General features: G+C 33.8%; 2 protein-coding genes across 4 annotated transcripts; one reads left to right on the forward strand and one right to left on the reverse strand.

The window, feature by feature from the left end:
* Positions 1-2: 2 nt before the first annotated feature.
* LOC106176486 (exportin-4) lies at positions 3-25696 on the forward strand. 3 transcript variants are annotated; one of them, XM_086999328.1, is made up of 19 exons: positions 3-153; positions 773-930; positions 1371-1545; positions 1959-2135; positions 2345-2487; positions 2783-2919; positions 3263-3443; positions 11949-12108; positions 13511-13680; positions 15440-15611; positions 15949-16153; positions 16504-16592; positions 16836-16902; positions 17289-17399; positions 17701-17798; positions 23310-23440; positions 23957-24074; positions 24581-24673; positions 25025-25696. In XM_086999328.1, exons 1-19 carry the CDS (start codon positions 19-21, stop codon positions 25220-25222), a joined length of 2718 nt encoding a protein of 905 aa, XP_086855454.1. In that variant the 5' UTR covers positions 3-18; the 3' UTR covers positions 25223-25696. The 3 variants fall into 3 exon arrangements, 2 of the variants coding, with proteins under 2 accessions (XP_086855454.1, XP_086855465.1); XR_015331744.1 differs by lacking the exons at positions 24581-24673; positions 25025-25696 and having other exon boundaries at positions 23258-23440; XM_086999339.1 differs by lacking the exons at positions 23310-23440; positions 23957-24074; positions 24581-24673; positions 25025-25696 and adding an exon at positions 23157-23251.
* On the reverse strand, positions 3524-6969 carry LOC147763805 (uncharacterized). The gene is made up of 3 exons (XM_086999414.1): positions 6672-6969; positions 4470-4605; positions 3524-4006 (listed from the first exon to the last, which is right to left on the reverse strand). The coding sequence occupies exons 1-3, from the start codon at positions 6787-6789 to the stop codon at positions 3874-3876; spliced, it is 387 nt and encodes a 128-aa protein (XP_086855540.1). The 5' UTR covers positions 6790-6969; the 3' UTR covers positions 3524-3873.
* Positions 25697-26217: the final 521 nt, after the last annotated feature.

Below are 26217 nucleotides of genomic sequence, written 5' to 3' on the forward strand. Positions count from 1 at the left end.
AGAGACGGAGTAATTTATATGTTTTTTCTTAACGATTTTCCACCTCGCCGCCATATTGGTTCATTTCAAGGCACCCAGAGTGTGTCTTTTAAGCCCAGTGAACACTGGAGAGACACCATATTAGACAAGAACTTGATCCAGTTTCTTTTCAAGGTATTTAAAACAATTTTATTATAACAACCATATTATACAAGAGCTTGATCCAGTTTCTTTTTAAGGTATTTAAAACAATTTTGTTGTAACAATGGAAATGAAGCTACAAGCTATTCAAAGATCTTTTAGTAAAGATCATGTATAAATTGAAATTATGTTCTTACAAGATTATTTAATGTACAGAACATTCTACTTACAACTTTGTTATGAAGTTAATGATTGACTGAAAAGCAGAAGAATGTATATCTGCCACTTTATATATATATATATATATATATATATATGCCACTTTATATTATATTATAGATAGATAGATAGATAGATAGTCTATATTCCTTTACTGTTTAAATTTATTGTGGACACCTTTCAATTTTCCCCTTCACTGGGATTCTCAGACATGATTTTTCACCTAGGTCTTCAGGCCTTTGAGCCATTTCTTTCTGCTTTGTCTTACCACCCACAATCATATTTGGGTTCTGTTAATTAACAACCTTTTTTCCCCTGAAGTTACTTCTGTTTAGATCACAAGTGACTTGAACTATAAACAGGGTTGCTAAATAATAACCAGAGTCAGCTAGTTATTTCACATAATTGTATTTTGTGTGGTTCACATGTTCAGGTCCATTGTAAAGTGCGTCACAATTCGGAGATGGCCCACCATAGCCTGCAGTGTCTGGCACAGCTGGCTTCACTCAATGGCTCTGTGTTTGTGGATGACAGTAGCTGCAGAGAATACTTGACCCACTTTATACAGGAGATGTTATCTACTTTTTCTGGGTAAGGATAAAAGAGTATATTTTAAAGGGATATATTTTATAATGTTTACATAGTTTAAAGTTGATTTTAATGTGAAGTTAAAATATTTCATCAGTTGTATAATTGTTTATGCACAATTCTGTTTAGTCAAAAATTAGAATGGAGATTCCCCTTTAATAATAATAAATTAATAATAATAATAATAATTAAATAGTAGTCTGAGGTAGAGTAACTGAAATGTATTACACATTTATTTGTTTATGATTTAGTAATAAAACCAAACACATCTCTAACCTCAACTTCAAGACAAAACATATCTTTAACTTCATCTGTTAACTTTATACATGATTTCATTTATATATGGGACATATTTCGTCAGAGATTAAAAATAACTTCTGAAGTAACCTGTAATTTATCCACTTATTCCCCAGTTTAACTTTACACTTATTCCTTCTTTTTAGGAATGGCATCCCTGACTTTGAGGCCCTGGGTTTGGCCACCATGTTGATGAACCTGTCCACCATGTTTTCTGGCTCTGTGTTCGTCTCCATTCCACAAGACACACTTGCCTTGTACTTCAGTTTCCTCGCCAAGGTGACCTGTGATTTTGGCAGAGCGGCAGTGGCCCAGGAGGCTGTAAGTTGTCATGTTTTCTAAGGTGACCTGTGACTTCAGCAGGGCCACAGTGGCCCAGGAAGCTATACATTGTCATGTGTTCTAAGGGAGTCTGATAGTCTTGTTAAGTGTGTAAATATTTCTTTTGTTAAGACTGGAACTTAGATCAGCATCAATGTTGCAGCTGCTGGTTCTGTTTTCTAGGGAATATTAGAACTAATGTCATATTAATGATTGCAATTAAAGACTTTCTGGATGTTCTACATCATCTGCAAGCAAGACACTGCTACCAGTGCTTGCATGTTGTTTTACTTGAGAGTGAGAGGAGTCAGTACTTTGTGTTCACATGCTTGTAGAATGATAGTGTTTTTAAGTTGTAAAGATAAAACAGTTCAGAAAATCCATTATAACCAGCTGCTGTTTTCCTACTTCAGATGCACAGAGACAGCACAATGTACATGGAAGCCTTTGAGAAGGCCCTTGAATCCTGGATGTTGTTCCTCTCTGATTCCAGCCTCTTTCCCACAGAGAGGCTCCACTCCCATGTGATCCAGGTGTTCAACATGTATCTCCAGTGTCACCTCAGCCCACCTGACGGAACAAGAAACCAGGTAACATGGGCTTAGATTTTTAAAATAAATATGTGTTTTTTTGTGATCTTTAGTAAAAATTCATTAAACAGAAATGTGGCTATAAGCAAAAGGTTATCAATTTTGATGTATACTTTATGTGCTCTGTATATTTTGAAGAAGTTACACTGAGCAGTGATAATATTTACATGAGCAGTGGTTGATTTGTCCTTTTTTATTCGTGAACTAAGAGAGAAGATGGAGGAACAGATGAAGATGATGAGGAGATAGAAGAGACGGAGGAAGATGACAGGGAAAAGTTCCGAGAACAGTTGTGTAGCGTAGCAGCATTTGGTAGGAGAGCTCCGCAGCATACTGTGCAGCTTCTTGCCAAGTGAGAAAACTATTGAATCCATTAATTGTGAAAATGTGACACTATGGATAGTATGCACAACAGGAAATAGGATTGTATATTTTTGGTATATTTTAGGGATAGTTTATAGATAGTTTGTTTCTGGATGTGATTTACTACATTAACTCATTATATCTTTTTAAGGGCAATCAAAAATAAAATAAATAATGGAGTTGCATTTATTATTCCTGGAAGATATAGCCTTACATGTGAATTTACGTTTAAAAAATGAGTTATATTTTTCATTGAATTTTAACTTTTTTTGCCTAATTCCCAGACTACTTGAGGAGAGGACTGGCCGACTGTTTGGCCAGTTACAGCGACTTCATCAGCAGGGACTGTCAGCACCACACTCTGATACTTCCATTTTGAATAATTTAAATGAAGACCTCCACTGGTTACTACTAATTACTGGTAAATTAATGGCCTCTGGTGCTACATTAACACAGAAGAACAGATAATTGTTTAAAGATTAGTGTTGTGAGTAGAGTTGGTAATGCTGCCACATTGAAGAGAAAAGGAGCGTATAAATTTCTGTTTTGCAGCATTAAGGTTTCATTTTGTTGGTAGTAGTTTATTCCTTGTTAACGTGAAAGATTGGACATGCTTTTATGCTTCAGAATAAGAGGGAATGAGGGTATTTGAATACTTGGTTCTCTGGCATCTGGCACAACTGCAACATGCAAGTTGTAGACTAATAGGTTGATGAGAAAGAATTTTTAAGCAAATATTTCATCCTCATTAATTTTGTCCACAGCTCATGTCCTCACAGATGAGTCAATAGGGGAGACTCCTCTGATTCCGTCTGAGATCATGGACTTCTCCATTGCCCAGTCGACATCAGTGGACATTCAGACCACGCTGCGGGTACTGGGGTCACCTGGCGACAAGTTTGAGGCTGTGCCAGGGAGCGAGGATAAGTCCGACCATGTTGTCAGGTGAGCAAGTGATGATGATAGGCTATGTCTGGCTTCAAGTCAGGGGAGCAAGTGATGATGATAGGCTATGTCTGGCTTCAAGTCAGGGGAGCAAGTGTATGAAAAATAGATACTAATGGTTGTCACATTGGTATAATGACTTATTCAAATGTTTTCCCTTGAGGGGAATAAGCCAAAATGGTAGATCTTAATCATGCCTGTGATAAGAAAAACAGAATCTTATGATTGTGGTGAAATCATGTATTCAAATCTTTTATATTTTAGAGGAGAGTTAGCACAGAAGACTCTTGTTTATGATAGGCTAATTACTGAACATGATAGTTGTCTTGTTAGTTCATATATCTTTGTCCATATCCAAATATTAGAGTGTCTCATTCTGTAAGAATTGGGATCTAAGAGTTCCTTATTCTTGCTTGGTGCTTGGTTTGACTTAGGGACATGCAGTCCATGCAGCTGTGGCACTGTAGATGTGAGTTCCTAGGCCCCACACTCCAAAGTTCATCTCAAAGCCAGTCGTAGTGATATGTGATGGTGACACTTTTATACGGATGTTACCACCCTTCCTAAATTAAAAAATGATGTGTAGCAATATTGCAAGTAATTTTTGATAAAGGATATGACAAAGGTGAAAACGAAACTTTTGACTAGGTCATACAAGAATCTCCTAATCTCAGCCAGTCACAAAATAGTATTTGTAGAGTGAAAGTGAGGTCAATGAATTATGTATAATTAGCAGGGATGTCCACGTGATTTTTATCCCAACTCTCTTGACAAGTGAAGTAAAATATCCTGTCAAGAAAAGAAATTAAAAATGTATCCCTCAGATTTGCACATTTGGAAATAGCTTGAAAACTTATTTTCATTAGATGGAGACACAATTTGTCAAACACAACCAACGGTACGGCACACACATACTTTCATTATGTTTATTATTTTATTACAATTTTTAAAGGTTTTATTTTTTGCCTGAGTGGGCTTTCTGATGCATGCTGGTACACATGATTATATGAAGAGAAAACACCTTACCAGGCATCCAGTAAAGAGATAGCAGCCACAACATCAGGGGGACTGGCAAATGGCTTCTTGAATGTGACATGTTTTGACCACTGGCAATGTATTTGACCCCACTTGCAATAATCTGATGACACAGATCCAATTTGACCTTCAAGGGAAAAAGAAAAGGTGGATGAAAATGAAAAGTTTAGTATTAAGGAGGATGCAGAGGATTCTCTTCTTAAACCTCTAAGATCTACCTTAGCTAAGTATTACTAATTGTTGAAATTACCTCAAGCCAGTTGAAACTTGGAAAAATTTAAATCACATGTAAGGTTTATAAAGTGGGTTCAACTAGGAGACAAAAAAAAACAAAAACATGTGGCAGTGCAGTATGTGAATTAGGAAAGTCTCTTGGAATATCAGGAAGTGTAACACTATGCTTTGGCCATTTCAGCAGATTTTTAAATATTGAAGATCTATTTTTCTGTTTTGATTAGCTTTTAGACAATGCAATGAAGGAGAAAATTTAGAAACAAGGCAGCAAAACTGTTAAATGCACAGACAAAAAGCAGAAAATAATGATGCACAAAATAGATTATTTTTTTCAGTTTTGATGTAATAATACATGATTTTTAATAGCAAAGTCAACATCAAATATTAATTATGCACAACAGGTAACACATGTTAGGCAATTGTTCCATTAGAGTTCAGATTCACACATTGAAAATGCCAGAATGAGATAAAATGAAAATTTCACAAAAAATTACATAAATTCAAGAAAATATAATACCCCAAGCTGGTTTTCAATTTGAGCCTTAGGTCAACACTAAGAGTCATTCTTCAACTTGTAAGATAAAAAAATATAAGTAAAACGGTTATACTTTCAGAGCATTCATGGTGGCAGTGCAAAAAAAGGGGTCTTAAAAAATCGATGCAATATTACATGGTGATAATTAACTGCATAATCACCACCATTTTTTAAATTATCTTCTATCCATAAGCAGGCATTCAAGAAATGTTATCACCATATGGCACCATGTCTGTTGGAGTTCTATTTCCAACATTGAAATTGCCAAAATGTGAAAAAATGAACAATTCTCAAAAAAACAGAATTATTGCCAGAAAAAGAATCCAATCAGGCTGGTTTTCCCATTCAAGATGTATTTTAATCCTATGTCTCTTTTCTGTAAGTTTAAAATCAAAACTTAAATGGTTTCCTTCAATGGTCAATTTGGTGGCAATGCCCAAAATTGGGTTTTCTGCAATTTTGATGCAATATTACATAATATTTAACAGCATATTCGCCACTAATTTTTAGTTATGCACTGCAGGTAACATAGATAGTTAACATTTTGACTAGTAAAGGTCTTTAGGTCCATGGAAGTTCAAATTCACACATTGAAAATGCCAATATGTGAAAAATGACCATTTCACAAAAAACTTCAAAAACAATAATCAGATCAGGCTGGTTTTCGAACTTGACCAAAAATTGAGTAATAGTGATTACTCCTGCAAGTTTGGAGACAATACGTGCACCAATTTTCCACCTTATGTGTTATCTGTATTGCAAATAAGCTGAAAAGGTGAAAAGTCAGCTTAAAGGGATAATAACTCTTGTATGATATCTATATTTCACAATAAAAACATTGTGAACAACTCATAGAAATATAATATATTCAGTTATACCACAAAAATGGCAATTATAGCTATTATTCTGATATCTGAGCTTGTCTTTAGACCACATGTCCTCCATTGATGGCTATACTCTGTTATAATCTCTTAAGAGATTATAAAAAAAAACTTTTTAGAAAAAAAACAGGGACTAACTTTGAATGTAAAAATGGATTCATTAACCATTTGTAAGTATGGGAAAATTGTTGTTTACTCCAGGAAAATTCATTTTTTGGCCAAAATGAAGAGTTATTATCTTTTTAACTTATGGAAAAATGGTCTGATCAAGCTATAAATATTCATCAGTTCTGTAAGTTTGAAGACAAAAGGTAAAATGTTTCCACTTATGTTACCTCTGAAAGTGCATAGCATAGGCAACAGCGACAACAGACACAGGTGACAGCTATATGTACAGAGACATCTGTATTTGTACATAGATGTCTAATTTGATGATGGTGAAATTGTTAAGATATTTTCTTTCATCTGCTTCAGTTGACATTCTTACACCTTTGATGACATCTGTGTGGAATATGATTAAACTGAAATATTGAAAATACTCACATCTGTCTTTCTCTCTTTTGGCTGGCTTCTGTGAAAGGCCTTGGCTGAACATGTTCAGATATAACAACACGCAGAGAAGATAAATGGAATACTTATTGCTCATGGTTTGCATCTTCATCACTCGTCAAGTCAATGGATGCTGTGTCCCTGTCGTTACTCCCTTTATTTATATGCTCCAGCTGCCCAGATAATTTAAATATGAAAGCAGTTGATAACATCAAAGTAAGGCAAGTGCTCTTGAATTACTTGTTTCTCAAACAATTTTTATTTTCATCAAAGTTTGGAGGGAGGAAAGTAAAAAATGTTTTTCTCAAAATAATGACTTTGTCATGATTAAAAAAACATTTTAGATAGCTTTAACACCCATTTTAACTTACTAAAGCTATATCTCAAAATGGTAAATATAGTGATTCTAATTAAATAAAGTGCTTTTTTGTGTTAACAAATCAAACAAAAAACTTTTTTAAAAAATAGCATGACGTATATGAAGATATTGATTCTATTAGTTCAAATTTATTTCTTTAATGTAAATTTTTCAAGAGCATTTAATCTGAAAGAATCAGAATTTTTTTCACTAACAACAGCTTGACTTTCCTAATAGAAAGAATTTGTTCTTAAAAATAATGAAACTGAGCTTAAAGTTAATACCTTTATGGGTTTTCATTCATTTAAAAGGGTTATTATCCAAAAATGACAGTTCAAGGGACGCTACATGGGATTTTTCCACCAAATGAATCTTCCTGGTATATTTTCTCCTACTCGTGATTTCTTGCTTGACCCTTCCCTGCACTAGGAATCAATGTTGTATTCCAATTTTTATATAATATTTTAATTTGAAATGACTGGCCAGTCAAAGTGCTATTATGTTTATTGCCTTGTTTTAACACAAGAGAAAGATGGGAGTTTTCTTATATCATGGCCTTGTGCCGAATATAACGTGGTCATTGCAAGTTGGCAATGACTTCCCATGGAGGCTGAGAAGAGAAATTCTGACACAAGGTATGTTTTAGATAAACTGTTATCTGAAGAGGTTTGTTGTCCTTAGAATCTGAATTGGAGAATATAAGCTTTACCAGCCACTCATGTCCACTTGTAGTCAGAGCCATTTTCAAGTCTGACAGCTAGCAGTTAAAGAACCTCAAACATTTATCGCATTGACTGGACTGACCTTTTATTAATCTTTTGTCCTTCAGTCACTAAAAAAACCTAGCCAGACTAGGTGACCTAAGAATAGTTTATACATATACTGCTGCCAAAGCCTGTTTATTGCACCATTTGACTTATTAAAATATAAGCAGTAGACACAAATACAGTAAGAAGGGGAATATGAAGCAATCGTTTAACTAGGCATACAACCATGTGACGTGTGAGGACCATAAAACTTCTAAGTTATCATGTTTATTTTTTAGATGTGACCAAATCTTGATGTGACCATTGGTAAAAAAAATTTTTTTTAAGTTGTGGGCTCAATTTTTTTCTGTTTTGGCCATTTTTAGGTTGGCGAAGTTTGAGAAACAAGTAATCAAAAAGCACCTGCCAAACAGGTTTTGTTTCCTAGAAATTATGACGGACAATGATAAGGAAACTGTTTACATAACTGCTATATTTGGATTTTCAATATAAAATTTAATAAAGTGAACAGTAATAATAAATGATACAATCAGATGATGCTACCACAGGCTACAGAATTTGAATGCTTTGGGTTGCACACTTTAAAAAAGACATGTCAATAATAAATAACCCGATCTTGATGTCAAAGCTGATTTCCTTAAAATGTCATTGGATGTGACTACATAATTATTTTGGGCTAAAATTTTAGATTGAAATGTCAATAATAGATGATCCAATCTAGTTGGCAAGTCTTTGATTTGATTATATTCGTATTTCAGTGGGTGTTACCACAGAATTATTTTAGGATAGAGAATTTGTTGCTTTGGGTTGGTTTGTTCATTTGGTTGCACACTTTTACAAAGTTATGTCTTCAACATTGTGAATTTTACACTTACTGTATTTTTAAGTCATATTTTTTAAATTATTATTTTCTCATTGAGTGGTAGCAGCAAAACTAAAAGAACGCCTTACAGTTTCCTTCTTTATAACAAAAGCACAAATACTACAGGGAAATATAGTTTTATTAATTCAAATATCTCTATGTATATATGGCTCATCATATTATTGAATATGATAGTTCATTTTTAAGTTATCCATGTCTATATCTGAATATTAAAGTGACTTGGTGTGTTAGAATTAGGATCCAATTCATTCAAAGGAACAGGAAAGAGGACTTGCCTATTTTGTTTCAGAAAAAAAAGCTTATCTATTTTAACTGAAAGCAACTGAAAGTTGATCTTTTTTATGGACAGACACAGCTCATGACTCATTCTCCTTTGCATTGATTTTAGACAGACTATCATTTCCTTGTTTAGTATTTGTGGTTTCGCAACAGCATACTCGCTGGTGGCTGTTTGTTTTTATGTACAGACACAGATGTGTCTGTACATATAGCCGTCACCTGTGTCTGTCGTCGCCGTCGCCGTGCACTTTTACCGATAACACGATAAGTAGAAAACTGTTTTTTCTTTTGGCTTGAAACTTACAGAACTGATGAAAATTGATAATACGCAGGTCAAGTTTGAAAATCAGCATGATAGGGACATTTTTATGGAAGTTATGCTGTTTTTTATTTGTTTTTTTTTTATTTTTCACTATTTTCAGCATATATGCAACCCTGATAACACGATAAGTGAAAAAACGCTTCACTTTTTGGCTTGAAACTTACAAAAGTGATGAATATCTATAACATTCATCAATATTGACGCAGGTCAAGTTCGAAAATTGGCATGATCAGGACATTTTTATAAAAGTTGTGCTGTTTTTTCACTTTTTTCAGCATGTATGCAACACCTATAACACATTTTAAGGATCAGACATGTAAAAGTGTTTGGTTGACATTTCCTTCATCTTTACAACATTATTAGTTGATTATGTAAAAATGATGGTAAACTTGTTATCGTGTATTGTGTAATAAAGTTTCAAAAATGGAAATAAACTCATCATTGCAGTTTGTCATATTCAATCATTCACTAAAAAAATTGTTAAAAATGGAAAAAAAAACCTTTCAGAACAGTGCTGTCTTGTTTACATTTTGGCATTTTCAAGTTGTGACTTTGAAGTTCCATGGGCCTGAAGACCTTTGCTAGTCACATTTTCTGAATATCCATGATACTAATATTTTATTATTAAAAATTGATGGTCATTATGCTGTTAAACATTATGTAATATTGCATCAAAATTTGAAAAAAAAAAATATTTTGGGCACTGCTCCCATGATGACCATTTAAGAAAAACCATGTCACTTACTGTTCTCAAACAGTACAGTAAATATGTATAGATGTGTCTGTACATATTGCCACCACCTGCGTCTGTCGTTGCCGTCGTCGCCGTCACTGTCGCTGTTGCCAGCGCCGTGCACTTTCATTGTAAACACGATAAATGGAAGGCAGTTTTACTTTTTGGCTGTATATTTACAGAGCTGATGAATATTCATAAAACGCAGGTCAAGTTCAAAAATCAGCATGATCGGGCCATTATTGTAGAAGTTATGCTGTTTTTTCACTTTTCAGCATATATGCAACACTGTAAACACATTTCAAGGAAAACCGATAGGCCTGTTGTCATGAAACTCACAGGAGTAATCGATCTAACTATAACGCAGGTCAAGTTCGAAAAATCGGCATGATCGGGCCACTATTTTAGTAGTTATGCTTTTTTTTTCACTTTTCAGCATATATGCAACACTGTAAACACAATATAAGAAAAACAGATATGCCAATTGTCATTAAACTTACAGGAGTGGTCATTCCTGCTAAAACGCAGGTTGAGTTAAAAAATCAGCATAATCGGGCCATTATTTTAAAGAAATGCCTTTTATCACATTTCCTAAGATTTAATTGTTAGGCATGTTAACAGTTTCATTATTTAATTAATAAGATATGTAAAAGTGTTTGTTTGGCATTTCCTGCATCTTTACAACATTATTAGTTGATTATGTAAAAATGATGGTAAACTTGTTATCGTGTATTGTGTAATAAAGTTTAAAAAATAGAAATAAACTCATATCATTGCAGTTTGTCAGATTCAATCATTCACTATGTTCAGAATCTCAGAATGGAAGAAATTGGACATTTAACACTGCTCTATTGATATTTTTCCCATATCATCAATTTTCTTAGTTGATCATATAAAAACGGCAGAAAACTGTTAATTTTGTTTTATGTTAAAAAAGTGTTAAAAATGAAAAAAAAACATTTCAGAACAGTGCTGTCTTGTTTTATTGATCATATAAAAATGACAGTAAATTGATTATTTTGTTTTATGTAAAAAAGGTGTTGAAAATGGAAATAAACTCTTTCAATACAGTTTTCTCTTGTTTACGTTTTGGGATTTTCAAAGTGTGACTCTGAAACCTATGGGCTAGTCACATTTTCCGAATATCCATGATACTTTTATTTTATTATTAAAAAATTTATGGTTATTATGCTGTTAAGCATCGTGTAATATTGCATCAAAATTGAACAAAACCCTATTTTGGGCACTGCCTCCATAGTGACTGTGAAAGGAAAACCATGTCACTTGCTCTTCTCACACTTACAGGAAAGAAGCATAGGACTGAAATACAGCTTCAGTTGAAAAATTGTCTCATTAGTTAATTGTCTGGAAGAAATACAGTTTTTTTGTGAAAATTTTTAATTTGGAATTTTCAATGTGGGACTTTGAGCTCCCTTGGGCATAAAGCCCAGTGGTAATCAAATTTTCTTAATGTCCATGCTTTTAATACTGAATATGATAGTTCATTTTTAAGTTATCCATGTCTACATCTGAATATTAAAGTGTCTTGGTGTGTTAGAATTAGGATCCAATTCTTGCTTTCTACTTGATTGAACTTTGAGACATGCAGACCATGTAGCCATGACTGTTGATGTGTGAGGATCAGTACACACCAAAATTTACCACAAACCCACAAGTATAGATAGATGTTACTGCTACTTTCTGATATGGGTGTCACCACCATGCCTAAAATTACATATGAAAGTGTAGAAATATTGGGAAAAAAGATTCATAGGAAATACTTCTTGAGTTGGAAAACCATTTGGTGTTGATTTTGCTTTAAAGCATTGTGTAATAATATTATTGTATCAAAATAACCTATTTTGTGCATCATTATTTTCTATTTTATGTCTGTACATTCAACAGCCTTGCTGCTTTATTCTTTTCCAGGTTGATATCAGCAGTATTTCGGTTGAGTGAAGTAGAGAAACGCGCCATAAGTGCCAACCTGTGTGATATCCTCAGTCCTCAGGTGGGGCGATCGCTGGTCTGGTTACTAAGGCGATGGGTGGTGACATACCTGCTACCCAATGAAAACCATTATAAACAAGTAGGTATAGAATTTGATCAGTAAATTATCCCTTTTGATTTACATGTCATTTCAAAAAAAGCAGATGCAGATAGATACATATAGATTCTAGAATTTTATTGTATATACATATAAATACTAGAATTGTAGTGTATATACATATAGATACTAGAACTTTAGTGCATATACATTTAGATATATTTAGATACATAAAGATATAGATACTATACTGTAATGAATATACATATAGCTACTAGTGGTGTAGTGTATTCTTCCAGATTAGTCTGGCACTGAATGCAGCATTTGGTCAAGACACAGAGTGTATATAGATATAGATACTAGTGGAATAGTATATATACATATAGATATAGCTACTAGTGGTGTAGTGTATTCTTCCAGATTAGTCTGGCACTGAATGCAGCATTTGGTCATGACACAGAGTGTATATAGATATAGATACTAATGGTGTAGTGTATATATACATATAGATATAGATACTAGTGGTGTAGTGTATATATACATATAGATATAGATACTAATGGTGTAGTGCATTCTTCCAGATCAGTCTGGCACTAAATGCAGCATTTGGTCAAGACACAGAGTGTATATAGATATAGATACTAATGGTGTAGTGTATATATACATATAGATATAGATACTAGTGGAATAGTGTATATACATAAAGATATAGATACTAGTGGTGTAGTGTATATATACATATAGATATAGATACTAGTGGAATAGTGTATATACATAAAGATATAGATACTAGTGGTGTAGTGTATATATACATATAGATATAGATACTAGTGGTGTAGTGTATTCTTCCAGATTAGTCTGGCACTGAATGCAGCATTTGGTCAAGACACAGAGTGTATATAGATATAGATACTAGTGGTGTAGTGTATATATACATATAGATATAGCTACTAATGGTGTAGTGTATATATACATATAGATATAGCTACTAATGGTGTAGTGTATATATACATATAGATATAGATACTAGTGGAATAGTGTATATATACATATAGATATAGATACTAATGGTGTAGTGTATATATACATATAGATATAGCTACTAGTGGTGTAGTGTATATATACATAAAGATATAGATACTAATGGTGTAGTGTATATATACATATAGATATAGATACTAATGGTGTAGTGTATATATACATAAAGATATAGATACTAGTGGTGTAGTGTATATATACATATAGATATAGCTACTAGTGGTGTAGTGTATTCTTCCAGATTAGTCTGGCACTAACTGCAGCATTTGGTCAAGACACAGAGTGTATATAGATATAGATATAGATACTAGTGGAATAGTGTATATACATAAAGATATAGATACTAGTGGTGTAGTGTATATATACATATAGATATAGCTACTAGTGGTGTAGTGTATTCTTCCAGATTAGTCTGGCACTAAATGCAGCATTTGGTCATGACACAGAGGGAGGCCAGTGGACTATCAACTACCTGCTGGAAAAGGTGATGTCCAATCTCTCTGTCTGGAGCTCTGAGGCAGACCTAGCTGAAGACACTGTCCAGTTGTTAGTGGCCATGGTAGACAAAAAGGACAGGTAGGTGTCACAGTGTCAGGTGTCATGGGGTAAGATGTCACAGTGTCAGGTGTCATGGGGTCAGATGTCACAGTGCCAGGTGTCATGGGGTCAGATGTCACAGTGTCAGGTGTCATGGGATCAGATGTCACAGTGTCAGGTGTCATGGGGTAAGATGTCACAGTGTAAGGTGTCATGGGGTCAGATGTCACAGTGTCAGGTGTCATGGGGTCAGATGTCACAGTGCCAGGTGTCATGGGGTCAGATGTCACAGTGTCAGGTGTCATGGGGTAAGATGTCACAGTGTCAGGTGTCATGGGGTCAGATGTCATAGTGCCAGGTGTCATGGGGTCAGATGTCACAGTGCCAGGTGTCATGGGGTCAGATGTCACAGTGCCAGGTGTCATGGGGTAAGATGTCACAGTGTAAGGTGTCATGGGGTCAGATGTCACAGTGCCAGGTGTCAGATTTCTTTGTTTGCTACAGACATTCCTGCAATTTCAATTAAAACATTATTATTATTATTATTATTATTATTATTATTATGTGTTAGGTATTTTGTCTGGGCTTCATCAAACCACCCTTCACTTTCAGAAATATCTACTTCGTCTTCTAAAGTTTCATGATATTGAAAATGGGCCGCTTCAAACTGAATAAAAGCATCGTCAAGAATTTTCAGTTTTTCTGTAACTAACTTACAGTCTGCTGTGACAGTTGCTCTCTCTAATGCATTAAGATGCCTGGTGACGATTCCTTTGCACGAGCTCCTTACCCGACGTAACTCGTCCGCAGTTTTCTCTGTCTTTGTGTCCATCTCGAAGGTTAGGAGTAAACAAACTGAAGACACACGGGAAATGTCCACTAACACTTGTGTCGTCGCTTGTCGTTGTGTTTCCCTACGAAGTCACCAAAGATGCCAATCTTTGAGTTTCAGTGAGCCCGTCGTCACATCGCTCCTTGACGATTCCACGAACGGACCCAGATGTTGTTTTCACTAATGTTACTGCGTACCAGTCAATAACTCAACAACAAATCTTTAAATTTCACCTTTATTGTTCACGCACATTTTTTAGCTATTTATAGTGAATTCTAAGGTGAATTCTGGGGTGAATTCTGAGGTGAGTTCTGAAGCGAGATCTGAGGCGTTTTCTGATGTGGTGAAACTAAACAAAAAATAAGTAAAATAGATAAATAATAATAATAATAATAAATAAATAAATATATTACATTAAGTGTACACACAAATGCAAATATAAAGAACGGAGAGAGAGAGAGAGAGAGATACGAACACGCAAATATCGACAATATGACTAAACTATGAAATTAAATATATATCTGTAGTACTTACACAACATTCGGCAACTTAAAGATTGGGTACACAGTAACGTGGCGGCCAGGAAAGCAATTGTCTAGAAGGATAACGTACATGTCGACTAAATATATATATATTGATATAAAAAAGATGACTTTATACTAATATCACCTGACTTAATGAAAAACTAATAGGTGACGACAGTTTACAAATCTTTAATATCAAAATAAATGAACAACTAAATATGTACATATCCAAAGTGTTCTACGTGTCTTACCTTATTACATTTCGAAGAGAAAAAACCTGACCGCACCCAGAAGTGGTGTGCGCTCGCTTTTATAGTAAGCGTTGGCAAAAAGTACTCAAATATTCATGACCCTATTACAGCGACATTGTAGTAGGTGTGATAACGTGATATATTTGTCGATGTCGACAACATTATTATTATTATTATTATTATTTTATAAGGTGTAGGTATGTAATTCAGTCAGAGCACCTGTGGTCCCTGGCCAGACAGTATTCTAGCAACCAGCCACCTCTCAGTTTACTACCTCCTTCTGTGAAGAGACATCTGCTGAGAGCTTTAGTGTTAACAGGCTCTTCAGCTCCAAAGGAGAGCAAGGAGGACCTCTGGAAATGTGTAAGTCTTCTCTGGAAATGTATAAGTTTTGTCTGGAAATGTGTGAGTCGTCTCTGGAAATGTGTGAGTCATCTCCCGAATTGTGTGAGTTTCCCAAAATGTAAGTTTCTGGAAATGTTTGAGTCTCTGAAAATGTGCATGTAAGTCTGCATATGTATGTGTGTTCTCTGGAAACATTTAATCTGGCCCAGGAAATGTGTGTGTGTGTCTTCTTTGGAAATGTGTGAGCCTTCTCTAGAAATTTGTTCATATCTGGAAATGTGAGTTGACAGGATTTTATTCTATTTGGCTGCTGATATTTTGATATTATTACATCAAACTCCTTGTAACATTCCAGGTTCTCCAACCCTTACATGATCACTTCATAGCAGTGCTAGGACAACCAGAGTTTAGGAAAAAGTGCCATGAAACTTCAACCAAACTGGAAGTGGAGAGTTTACTAGAGTCTGCCTGCGGGGTAGCAGAGGGCAGCAGGGTTGATAATCTTAGCACTCTCTTTGGGTTCCTGCATCCAATTCTGGTGGAGAGCATCAAGATTTTAGGTATTTTTGATCAGAGATTTGGGTCAGTGCAGCAAATTCTCAGGATTCAATTTTTAGGCATTTTAATGAAATCTTGCTATTGACAGGAAATATAAAATGTGAAGTCAATTAATCTTTAAAGTGCCATTTCTGTTTATGTGATGTTGGGAAAGGGGGTTGATGATTGCATGCAAGCAAGTCATTTGCATTATTTTTAATTTTAAGCATTATCTGTTTGTGATAATTTGTTGTATTTTAATGAGAATTTTACGTTGTAGAGGTCTACAGTAACTATGAGATGGTGGTTCAACTGGTTTTATAGATAAATTATACTGTTTGTTGTATTTTAATATGATAATTTTACATTGTAGAAGTCTACAGTAACTATGAGACGGTGGTTCAACTGGTTCTGGAGTTGTTTGGTATTGTTGTAGACAAGCAGATCTGTTATCTAAGCGAGGTCAGTAAAAAATCTACAATGTGTATTATAATAATGGATTATATTTCGAAATATTATCTTTACAATTTTATATGTTTATTGTCTGCATATATATATATAATATTCTGAAGTGTGTGTTGGTCTTTTTTTTTTTCTTTTTTATTTACTTCACATTTGTTTTATTTTTTTCACCAAAATGTTTTTGATATTTCAAAGTTTATTTATTTTATTGACAAGTAATGTTTGTGCTTGACATATTTCCAGAGAGAATCTCAGCAGTTGTATGAGAGTTGTCTGTCCTGTATCCAGACTTACTCCAAACTTAACATGGGTAAATATATAAATATACCTCTCACCTGGAATTACACGTTATAATGGTATCCAGACTTATTCTAAACTTAACATGGGTAAAGTAGCACCTCTCACCTGGAACTACACATTATAATGGTTTATACTGCTATCACACAAAATACCTGTTATGCAAATATGTGTATATAGGTTTTTTTCAATGATTTTGACTTATAAATGTTTATGTACAAAGTTATATGTAAATTGTCTGACATTGCATGTCTTTTGTCACTTTTATTAGTAAAAATGTCATAAAAAGAGATAAGAAAATCTGCATATGATAGATATTATTAAGATTCTAACAGTGAATGCATATAAGGTAGGGTGGTTTGATATTATGTGATGTGGATATGTTTATATTTCTTAAAGGAAAAAGGTCAGTGGAAGCTGATGCGGAGGAGGACAGGTTTACAGATATTTTACTGATGATGGAGTTACTGACCCACATGTTGTCCAAAGACTTCATAGACTTTGGTGTGGGTAAGTAACCTAGTGTGTGTGTGTGTGTGTGTGTGTGTGTGTGTGTGTGTGTGTGTGTGTACATAATCTAGGCCAAAGTTACATAGTCTGATTTAGAACTGTCATTTCTAAATCTAAGTCACTCACAGTGAGTGTGTAATGATGTGAGTCAAGGACCTGGAATGAATGACCTAACAGCTTAAATCCTCAGTATGCATTATATGTGTATGCTGTTGAAGAAAATGTGAAAAATGTAAGATTGTTTGTTTTTATCTTGACCCATTTTCATCTTTAAAGTAATAAAGGCATTTAATATTTTCAGAAGATAACAATCCTCCTGATCAACATATTAGTGCTGCTGATGTTATACTACATGGTCTCAATATCCTGGTCCCTCTCATGAGTGCCGAGTTACTCAAGGTAAGTCTCCTTGTGGCAGCCCCGGCACTGTGGTGGTCTTGAATTATATTGTTATCTTTTAATTATAAAACAATGTGATGAATATCTGCATTTTGTTGATTATTTATTCATTATGTACAGACACAGATGTGTCTGTACATATAGCCATCATCTGCGTCTGTCGTCGCCGTCGCCGTCGTCGCTGTCGCCGTCGTCGCCGTCGCCGTGCACTTTTACCGATAACACGATAAGTGGAAAACCATTTTACCTTTTGACTTGAAACTTGCAGAACTGATGAATATTCATAATACGCAGGTCAAGTTCGAAAATCAGCATGATCGGGTCACTTTTAGGGAATTTATGCAGTTTTTTCACTTTTTTCAGCATATATGCAGCACCGATAACACGATAAGTGGAAAACTATTTTACCTTTTGACTTGAAACTTACAGAACTGATGAATATTCATAATACGCAGGTCAAGTTCGAAAATCAGCATGATCGGGTCACTTTTAGAGAATTTATGCTGTTTTTTTCACTTTTTTCAGCATATATGCAGCATCGATAACACGATAAGTGGAAAACCATTTTACCTTTTGACTTGAAACCTACAGAACTGATGAATATTCATAATACGCAGGTCAAGTTCGAAAATCAGCATGATTGGGTTATTTTGAGGGAATTTATGCTGTTTTTTCACTATTTTCAATATAAATGCAACACTGATAACACAATATAAGAAAAACGGATTGGCCAATTGTAATTATACTCACAGGAGTGGTCAATCTTACTAAAACGCAGGTTGAGTTCGAAAATCAGCATAATCGGGCCATTATTTTAGAAGTTATACTGTTTTTTTCACATTTCCTCAGATTCAATTCTTAAAGGGATAATAACTCTTTGTATGATATCTTTATTTCACAATAAAAACATTGTGAACAACTCATAGAAATATAATATATTCTGTTTTACCTCAAAAACAGAAGTTAAAGCTATTATTCTGATATCTGAGCTTGTCTTCAGATCACGTGACTTCCATTGATGGCTGTACTCTGTTATAATCTCTTAAGAGATTTTAACAAAAAACCAAACTTTTTAGAAAAAAACCAGGGACTAAATTTGAATGTAAAAATGGATTCATTAACCATTGGTAAGTGTGGGGAAATTGTTGTTTACTCCAGGAAAATTCATTTTTTGGCCAAAACGAAGAGTTATTATCCCTTTAAGCATGTTAACAGTCTCATTATTTAACTAATAAGATGCCTAAAAGTGTTTGTTTGATATTTCCTGCATCTTTACAACATTGTTAGTTGATTATGTAAAAAACATGGTAAACTTGTTATCATGTATTGTGTAATAAAGTGTCAAAAATGGAAATAAACTCATATCATTGCAGTTTGTCAGATTCAATCATCCACTATGTTCAGAATCTCAGAATGGAGGAAATTGGACATTTAACACTGTTCTATTGATACTTTTCCCATCTTATCAATTTTTTTAGTTGGTCATATAAAAATGGCAGTAAAATGTTTATTTTGTTTTATGTTAAAAAAGTGTTAAAAATGGAAATAAACCCATTTCAGAACAGTGCTATCTTGTTTAGCATATATGCAGCACCGATAACACGATAAATGGAAAACCATTTTACCTTTTGGCTTGAAACTTACAGAACTGATGAATATTCATAATACGCAGGTCAAGTTCGAAAATCAGCATGATCGGGTCACTTATAGGGAATTTATGCTGTTTTTTCACTTTTTTCAGCATATATGCAGCACCGATAACACAATAAGTGGAAAACCGTTTTTCCTTTTGGCTTGAAACTTACAGAACTGATGAAGATTCATAATACACAGGTCAAGTTCGAAAATCAGCATGATTGGGTCATTTTTAGGGAATTTATGCTGTTTTTTCACTTTTTTCAGCATATATGCAGCACCGATAACATGATAAGTGGAAAACCATTTTACCTTTTGGCTTGAAACTTACAGAACTGATGAATATTCATAATACGCAGGTCAAGTTTGAAAATCGGCATGATTGGGTTATTTTTAGGGAATTTATGGTAATTTTTCACTTTTTTCAGCATATATGCAGCACCGATAACACGATAAGTGGAAAACCAATTAACCTTTTGGCTTGAAACTTGCAGAACTGATGAATATTCATAATAGGCAGGTCAAGTTCAAAAATCAGCATGATTGGATCATTGTTAGGGAATTTATGCTGTTTTTTCACTTTTTTCAGCATATATGCAGCACTGATAACACAATAAGTGGAAAACTGTTTTTTCTTTTGGCTTGAAACTTACAGAACTAATGAATATTCATAATACACAGGTCAAGTTTGAAAATCAACAAGATTGGGCAATTTTTATGGAAGTTATCCTGTTTTTTGTTTTTTTTTTCAATTTTTTCAGCACTTTTGTAACACCGATAACTTGATAAGTGTAAAAATGTTTTTCCTTTTGGATTGAAATTTACAGAACTGGTGAATATTTATAATACGCAGGTCAAGTTTGAAAATTGGCATGATTGGACTATTTTAACAAAAGTAATGCTGTTTTTTTCCTTTATTCAGCATACATGCAACACTGATAACGCATTTTAAGGAAAACCAATCAGCCTTTTATCTTGCAACTCACAGGAGTGATCAATCTGACCAGTATACAGATCAAGTTTGAAAATAAGCTTGATCAGTTAAGTTTTGATGAAGTTATTAGCCTTTTTGTATATAAGTGGTTTTTCTTCAGATTTAATTCTTAAGCATGTTAACAGTCTCATTACAGAACTAATTGGATATGTAAAAGTGTTGTTTTAACATTTTCTGCTTCTTAACAATATTGTTAGTTGATTATATAAAAATGACGGTAAACCTATTATAGTGCATTGTGTAATAAAGTATCAAAAATGGAAAGGAACTCATCATTGCAGTTTGTCAGATTCAATCATTCACTATGTTCAGAATCTCCAAATGGAGCAAATTGGACATTATAAATTGTTCTATTTATATTTTTCCTATGTCAACAATTTTCCTAGTTGATCATATAAAAATGACAGTAAATTGATTATTGTTTTATGTAAAAAAGGTGTTGAAAATGGAAAGAAAAACCATTTCAGTACAGTTATCTCTTGTTAACATTTTGGCATTTTGAAAGTGTGACTCTGAACTTCCATGTCCTTGGAGACCTTTCCGTATCACATTTTCTGAATATCCATGATACTTTTATTTTTTTTTTATAAAAAAATTGATGGTTTATTGCTGGTAAGTATTATGTTATATTGCATGAAAGTTGAAGAAAACCCTACTTTGTACACTGCTGCCAGGATAGCGATTAAGGGAAAACCATGTTACTTATGATAATCAACCTTACTGAAAAGACTGAAGTGCAGCTTGTGTTGGAAAACCATTGTAATTGTTTTCTGTTTTGAAAGCAATGCAGTAGAGTGCTATTTGGTGCAATAAATGTATATGGATAGTAGGCAGTTAATTCAGGGTTGTAAAGTAATTTGCTTAATTGATTTTCAAGTTATTTCAGGGTTATAAAATAATTTGCTTAATTGATTTTCAAGTGGCCATTAAATGAGATTACATAAACACACATTGAGATTTCATTGTAAAGTCCCATAGGTTTAGCTCTCTTAACTGTGTCACATAATTAGGAATCGATTATTATTATGCAGGTAAATGTTATTTAATATTGAAAATAAGTTTACAAAAGAAAAATTTTGTGTAACGCTTACATTAATGTTAAGATGAATAACAGTGCCTTATTATTCTCAAACTCAATAGGGTTATTCATATCATGTTAGTAATTGTACAGCTAGATTAAAAGTTTGAATAGCAGCTTTATTGGTATTTTTTGTTGTTTTATTTTACATTTTCTTTTAATTTTTTTTTCAAACACTAGCATCTTCAAGATGACACTTTCAACTGTCATCCACCAGAAGCGCTGTGTATTTTGTTTTTCCACATTAGCAGTTGTGTTGGTTTTTATGTCTTTAAACATTGTGTAATATTATTTTATGCACTGTCATCATTTTTCACATATAGGGATTTTCATTATGTGAATTTGAAGTCTCACATATGGTCCTGAAACTGAATCTTATTGACCATGTTATTCTGTTGTATATATTTTTGAAATTTTTATCTTTTACCTACTGGCATTTTAAGTGTGGGACTTATAACTCCCAAGGGTATGTAACAGTTCACTTTTATTGATACTACCTGTTGTGCAATATTTGCAACTTGACTTTACAGTTAAAGGGATAATAACTGTTCTTTTTTGGCAAATAATTTTTTTTCTAAAAAGTTTTTTTTGTTAAAATCTCTTAAGAAATTATTACAAAGTATAGCCACCTATGGAGGTCACATGGTCTGATGACAAGTTCAGATATCAGAATAATAGCTATGACTGCCCTTTTTGTGGTAAAACAAAATATATTATATTTCTGTGACTTGTTTACACTGTTTAAACTGAAGTTGGATGATTCATATCATGGTTATGCAGCTAGACTGAATTGAGCTTTAGTGGAATATTTTTGTAATTTTTTCTTTAATTTTTAATTTTTCAAACTGGCATTTTCAAGATGTGACTTATCACTCCCATCCACCAGGAGCCCTGTACTGTAACTTTGTAACACTTTCTGTATTTTTTTAACTTACAAGTATGATTATATATATATATATATATATATATATATATATATATATATATATATATATATATATATATATATATTTTTTTTTTTTTAAATTGAGTTTAAGCAATGAGTTTAAGAAATTTTCACTTTATCTCATTCTGGCATTTCCAAAGTTTAACTCTTATCAGCCTCAAGCCTTAGGGACTATTTCCACACCCTATCACGCTAACTGTGGATCGATGTATCTCCAAGGGAATTCTCGCTAAATTGCAATCAATGTAAGTGGCTTAGCTGTCTGTCACGCCTACTGAAACTGGCATGCCAGAATCCTAAGCCGCTTAAACTGAAAGCAATTTAGTGAGAAACCCCTTGGAGTTGGATTGATCCTGTTAGATTGATCTAGGTATGGGAACTCAGTCTAATGCTTGTTACACATTTTACTTTCATCCTAATTCAATGTTATGCAGAATTAGAATTTGATGTTGGCTATGCAGTTACAGTAAGCATAATACATTAATGCATCAAAATTGACAGTATCCTATTTCCTGCGCTTTTTTTCTGTTTTTTGTCTGTACATTTGACAGCTTTGCTGCCTTGTTTTATGTATTCTGAACCTATGTTGTTGTTGAAGTAAACAAGTTTTTTTACAAAAAAAATAAATATAAGTTCATTTTTTAAGTGTACCCTATCCCTAGAGGCTGTTTATTTATTGACATTAAAGACCATTATGTATTCCAGTTCCCGTCTCTGTGTAGCCAGTATTTTACCCTGATCATATTATGTATTCCAGTTCTCCTCTCTGTGTAGCCATTTTACCCTGATCATATTATGTATTCCAGTTCCCCTCTCTGTGCAGCCAGTATTTTACGCTGATCATATTATGTATTCCAGTTCCCGTCTCTGTGTAGCCAGTATTTTACCCTGATCACATTCATAGCTGAGATCTTCCCAGAGAAGATATGCGAGTTGCCGCAGCAGTTACAGGACAGTTTGTTGTCTTCTCTGGACCTGGGACTCTCCTCGTATCCTTGGTGATAATCAAGGGCAGATTGTGGCTGTCTTCTGGAATACGGTCAGATTTTCAAGTTTACATTGATGGGTATCTAATTTTTTTTTTTTTTTTTTTTTTTTTTTGTTCTTGAAAGATGGTCAAAAATGGAGGATTGTTCAACAAAGATAATTTAGAAGACTGTCAGATAATGTTCATGTAACAACAACTGGCACAGTAACACTTTATACACACTTATGGGTAATTTCATTGAAATGATTGCTTTCAATTACAGTGGACATATAGTTTGCTTTATGTTTACATATTTTCATTTATGCCAACATGTGCAGTACATTATATAGACACTCAGTATAATGATAGTTATCATTTTCTAGATTGCCAAATTATTTAGAATAGTAAATGATAATGATAATTTTAAAAAAACATGAATGACTTTATATTTGTCCAAATTATTATTATTGACTTTATATTTAAACCTCTTGTAATTGATTGAATGGCCGTGTTTTGTGTTCCTTGACTCAGTTATCAGTTATGGCACAGAGGCAACTCGTCATTGTCTGGAATTTCTGACATCTTTAGCAAGCCACATCTTTGAGAAGAACCTCTTGGGGACGAGGTTACATGCAGCTTTAGCGCACTTTCTAGAGGTCAGTTCTATAATCATCCACAACCCAATGATTCTGTTTGCCATTGTAAGATTTTAGAATTCATATTATTTTATATAAACTAACTATACCAGGTTAGTCAGGTTCCCTGGCTAAGAACTTAATTACCAAGGTTACATGGTCACTTGGGCACATCTTGCCCTATCAGGAGCAGTGTAACAGCATTCTCATGGAAATTTTAGTCAACTTAGCCACGGAACTGACTTAAGTTTTTTCTGAAGAATAAGTTGACTTGTAGCTTCACTGGTGTAGTTGATTTCATCAGCACTTTGTCACCCATCACAGGACTTTTGTACTGTAACAACATATTTAGTGCAATATATGACATTATTTATTTATTTATTTATTTATTTATTTATTTAGTTAATAAATTTTGCATGGACAGGAATGGGATAAGTCCTATCCCCCTTGTGTCTTTTAACAATCAAGTTTGTTTATTCTGTTTACTTGTCTTATGCTACTGAGGTTCTGTGTTTATTTACTTTCAGCTGTTGTTTCAACTTCTATTCCTGGATTCCTTTGACATGGATCTTCTAGATGTAGCCAGTCAGACCCTCTTTACACTGATGTGTTGTCACAAAGTGAGTGAAATGTAGTAGTATTAAGAGAAAAGACAGCTATTAACTGCTGGTGTTATGAACAGTTGATTGATTTCATGGGTATTTCATGCTAACTTTAATAAGCAGAGTAGACAATCCTATAGGCATGTCATGGCATTAGAGAGTTCATCTTAGAATTTCTATGTGTAGTACTCTTATAGAGATGATTTTCAAAGTGAAGTGACAAACTGTTGAATTTAACAAACCAATACTGTTGTCTGGATATATCATAAAGTGGAATGAGCAGAGCAACAGTGAGGGTTTGTTTTAACCTAAAAATGTGCCTTGAGCTGTGCCATTGTGTTACGTTGACAGAGCTTGCTGTAATTTCAGGAGAAGTACCACGCATTAGTCCAGACTCTTCTTTCCAAGCAGACAGATGCCTTATATCACACCAGACTGGTGGAAGCCTTTAACAAACTGACTCCTGCTACCTTACACTTAAACCTCCACAGACAGAGCAAAATTGCTTTTAGACAGAACTTTGACAGATTTCTTGTTGATGTCAGAGGGATATTATGTGTGAAATAGTTCTAGTAAGGCCAGTTACCAAATGGTACATAACTGGGGCCTATCCTTCAGCAGAGGCTGTTTTAATGTGGCATACACTGGCTGTGGCTTGGTTCTTAGACATATTTATTTGACATTTTAGTCCACTCTCGTAAATAAGGATGAAACTGTGTTAGAAATGAATTGATAACAATGGTTATGTTCAAAGATTTTTATGCAGAAGAATTACTCTCCAAGGTTTACAGATTCCTGTTTTTGAAAACATCTGATGCAATCTCATGATCTTTTTTCTATTGGTCAAGTACAGGAAGTATTGAACATCTATGCCACCAATATTAACACTTGGGATAGTTTTCATAATTGTTTCTTAACTGTTTTCTTAACAATTTCTTAATTGTTTCTTAACTGTTCACAAAGAAATCTTGTTTGTTTTCCCTCAATTTTTCTTCCAAAATAAATATGAGAAAGGACAATAAAGTCAAATTTTCATAGACAGGTTTTATCTTTGAAATTTAATTTTTGTTAATTAATTAATTTATTTATTTATTAATTTATTTATTTATTGTGTTTATTTAATATGCACAGGTTTATTATATGAAAATATGCAAACATATACATGTATCATATAAATATCAAATTGAGTCCCATTCAATCCTACTTCTATGAACATCAAGGAGAAAATCTTGGATCTGAACTGTGTTGTTTAATAATGTCCACTAAGTGAAGCAGAGTTTGAGTCTGTATTTTATTTTCCCAAACATCAAAGGCCACATTCAGAACAGTGGACTTACTAGTCTGAGTGTCAAGTATAGCGACCAACTAAAAATATAATCTGCTATAAAACACTGAATAGATTCCCCGTAGGGAAGTATTCAAGTGGGTTGGCCATATTGACTCTCGGACTAGTTAGTCCACTGTTCTGAATACGGCCTAAGTTATCACTGTGATAACCTAACTCCATACAAAATTATCCACTTTCTGCTATGTGTTGCTTATTTGTTGATCTGATGTCAACT

This window comes from Lingula anatina, chromosome 1 (assembly GCF_051362555.1).
Source record: "Lingula anatina isolate TDL-2025a chromosome 1, LinAna3.0, whole genome shotgun sequence".
Lineage (NCBI taxonomy): Eukaryota > Metazoa > Brachiopoda > Lingulata > Lingulida > Lingulidae > Lingula > Lingula anatina.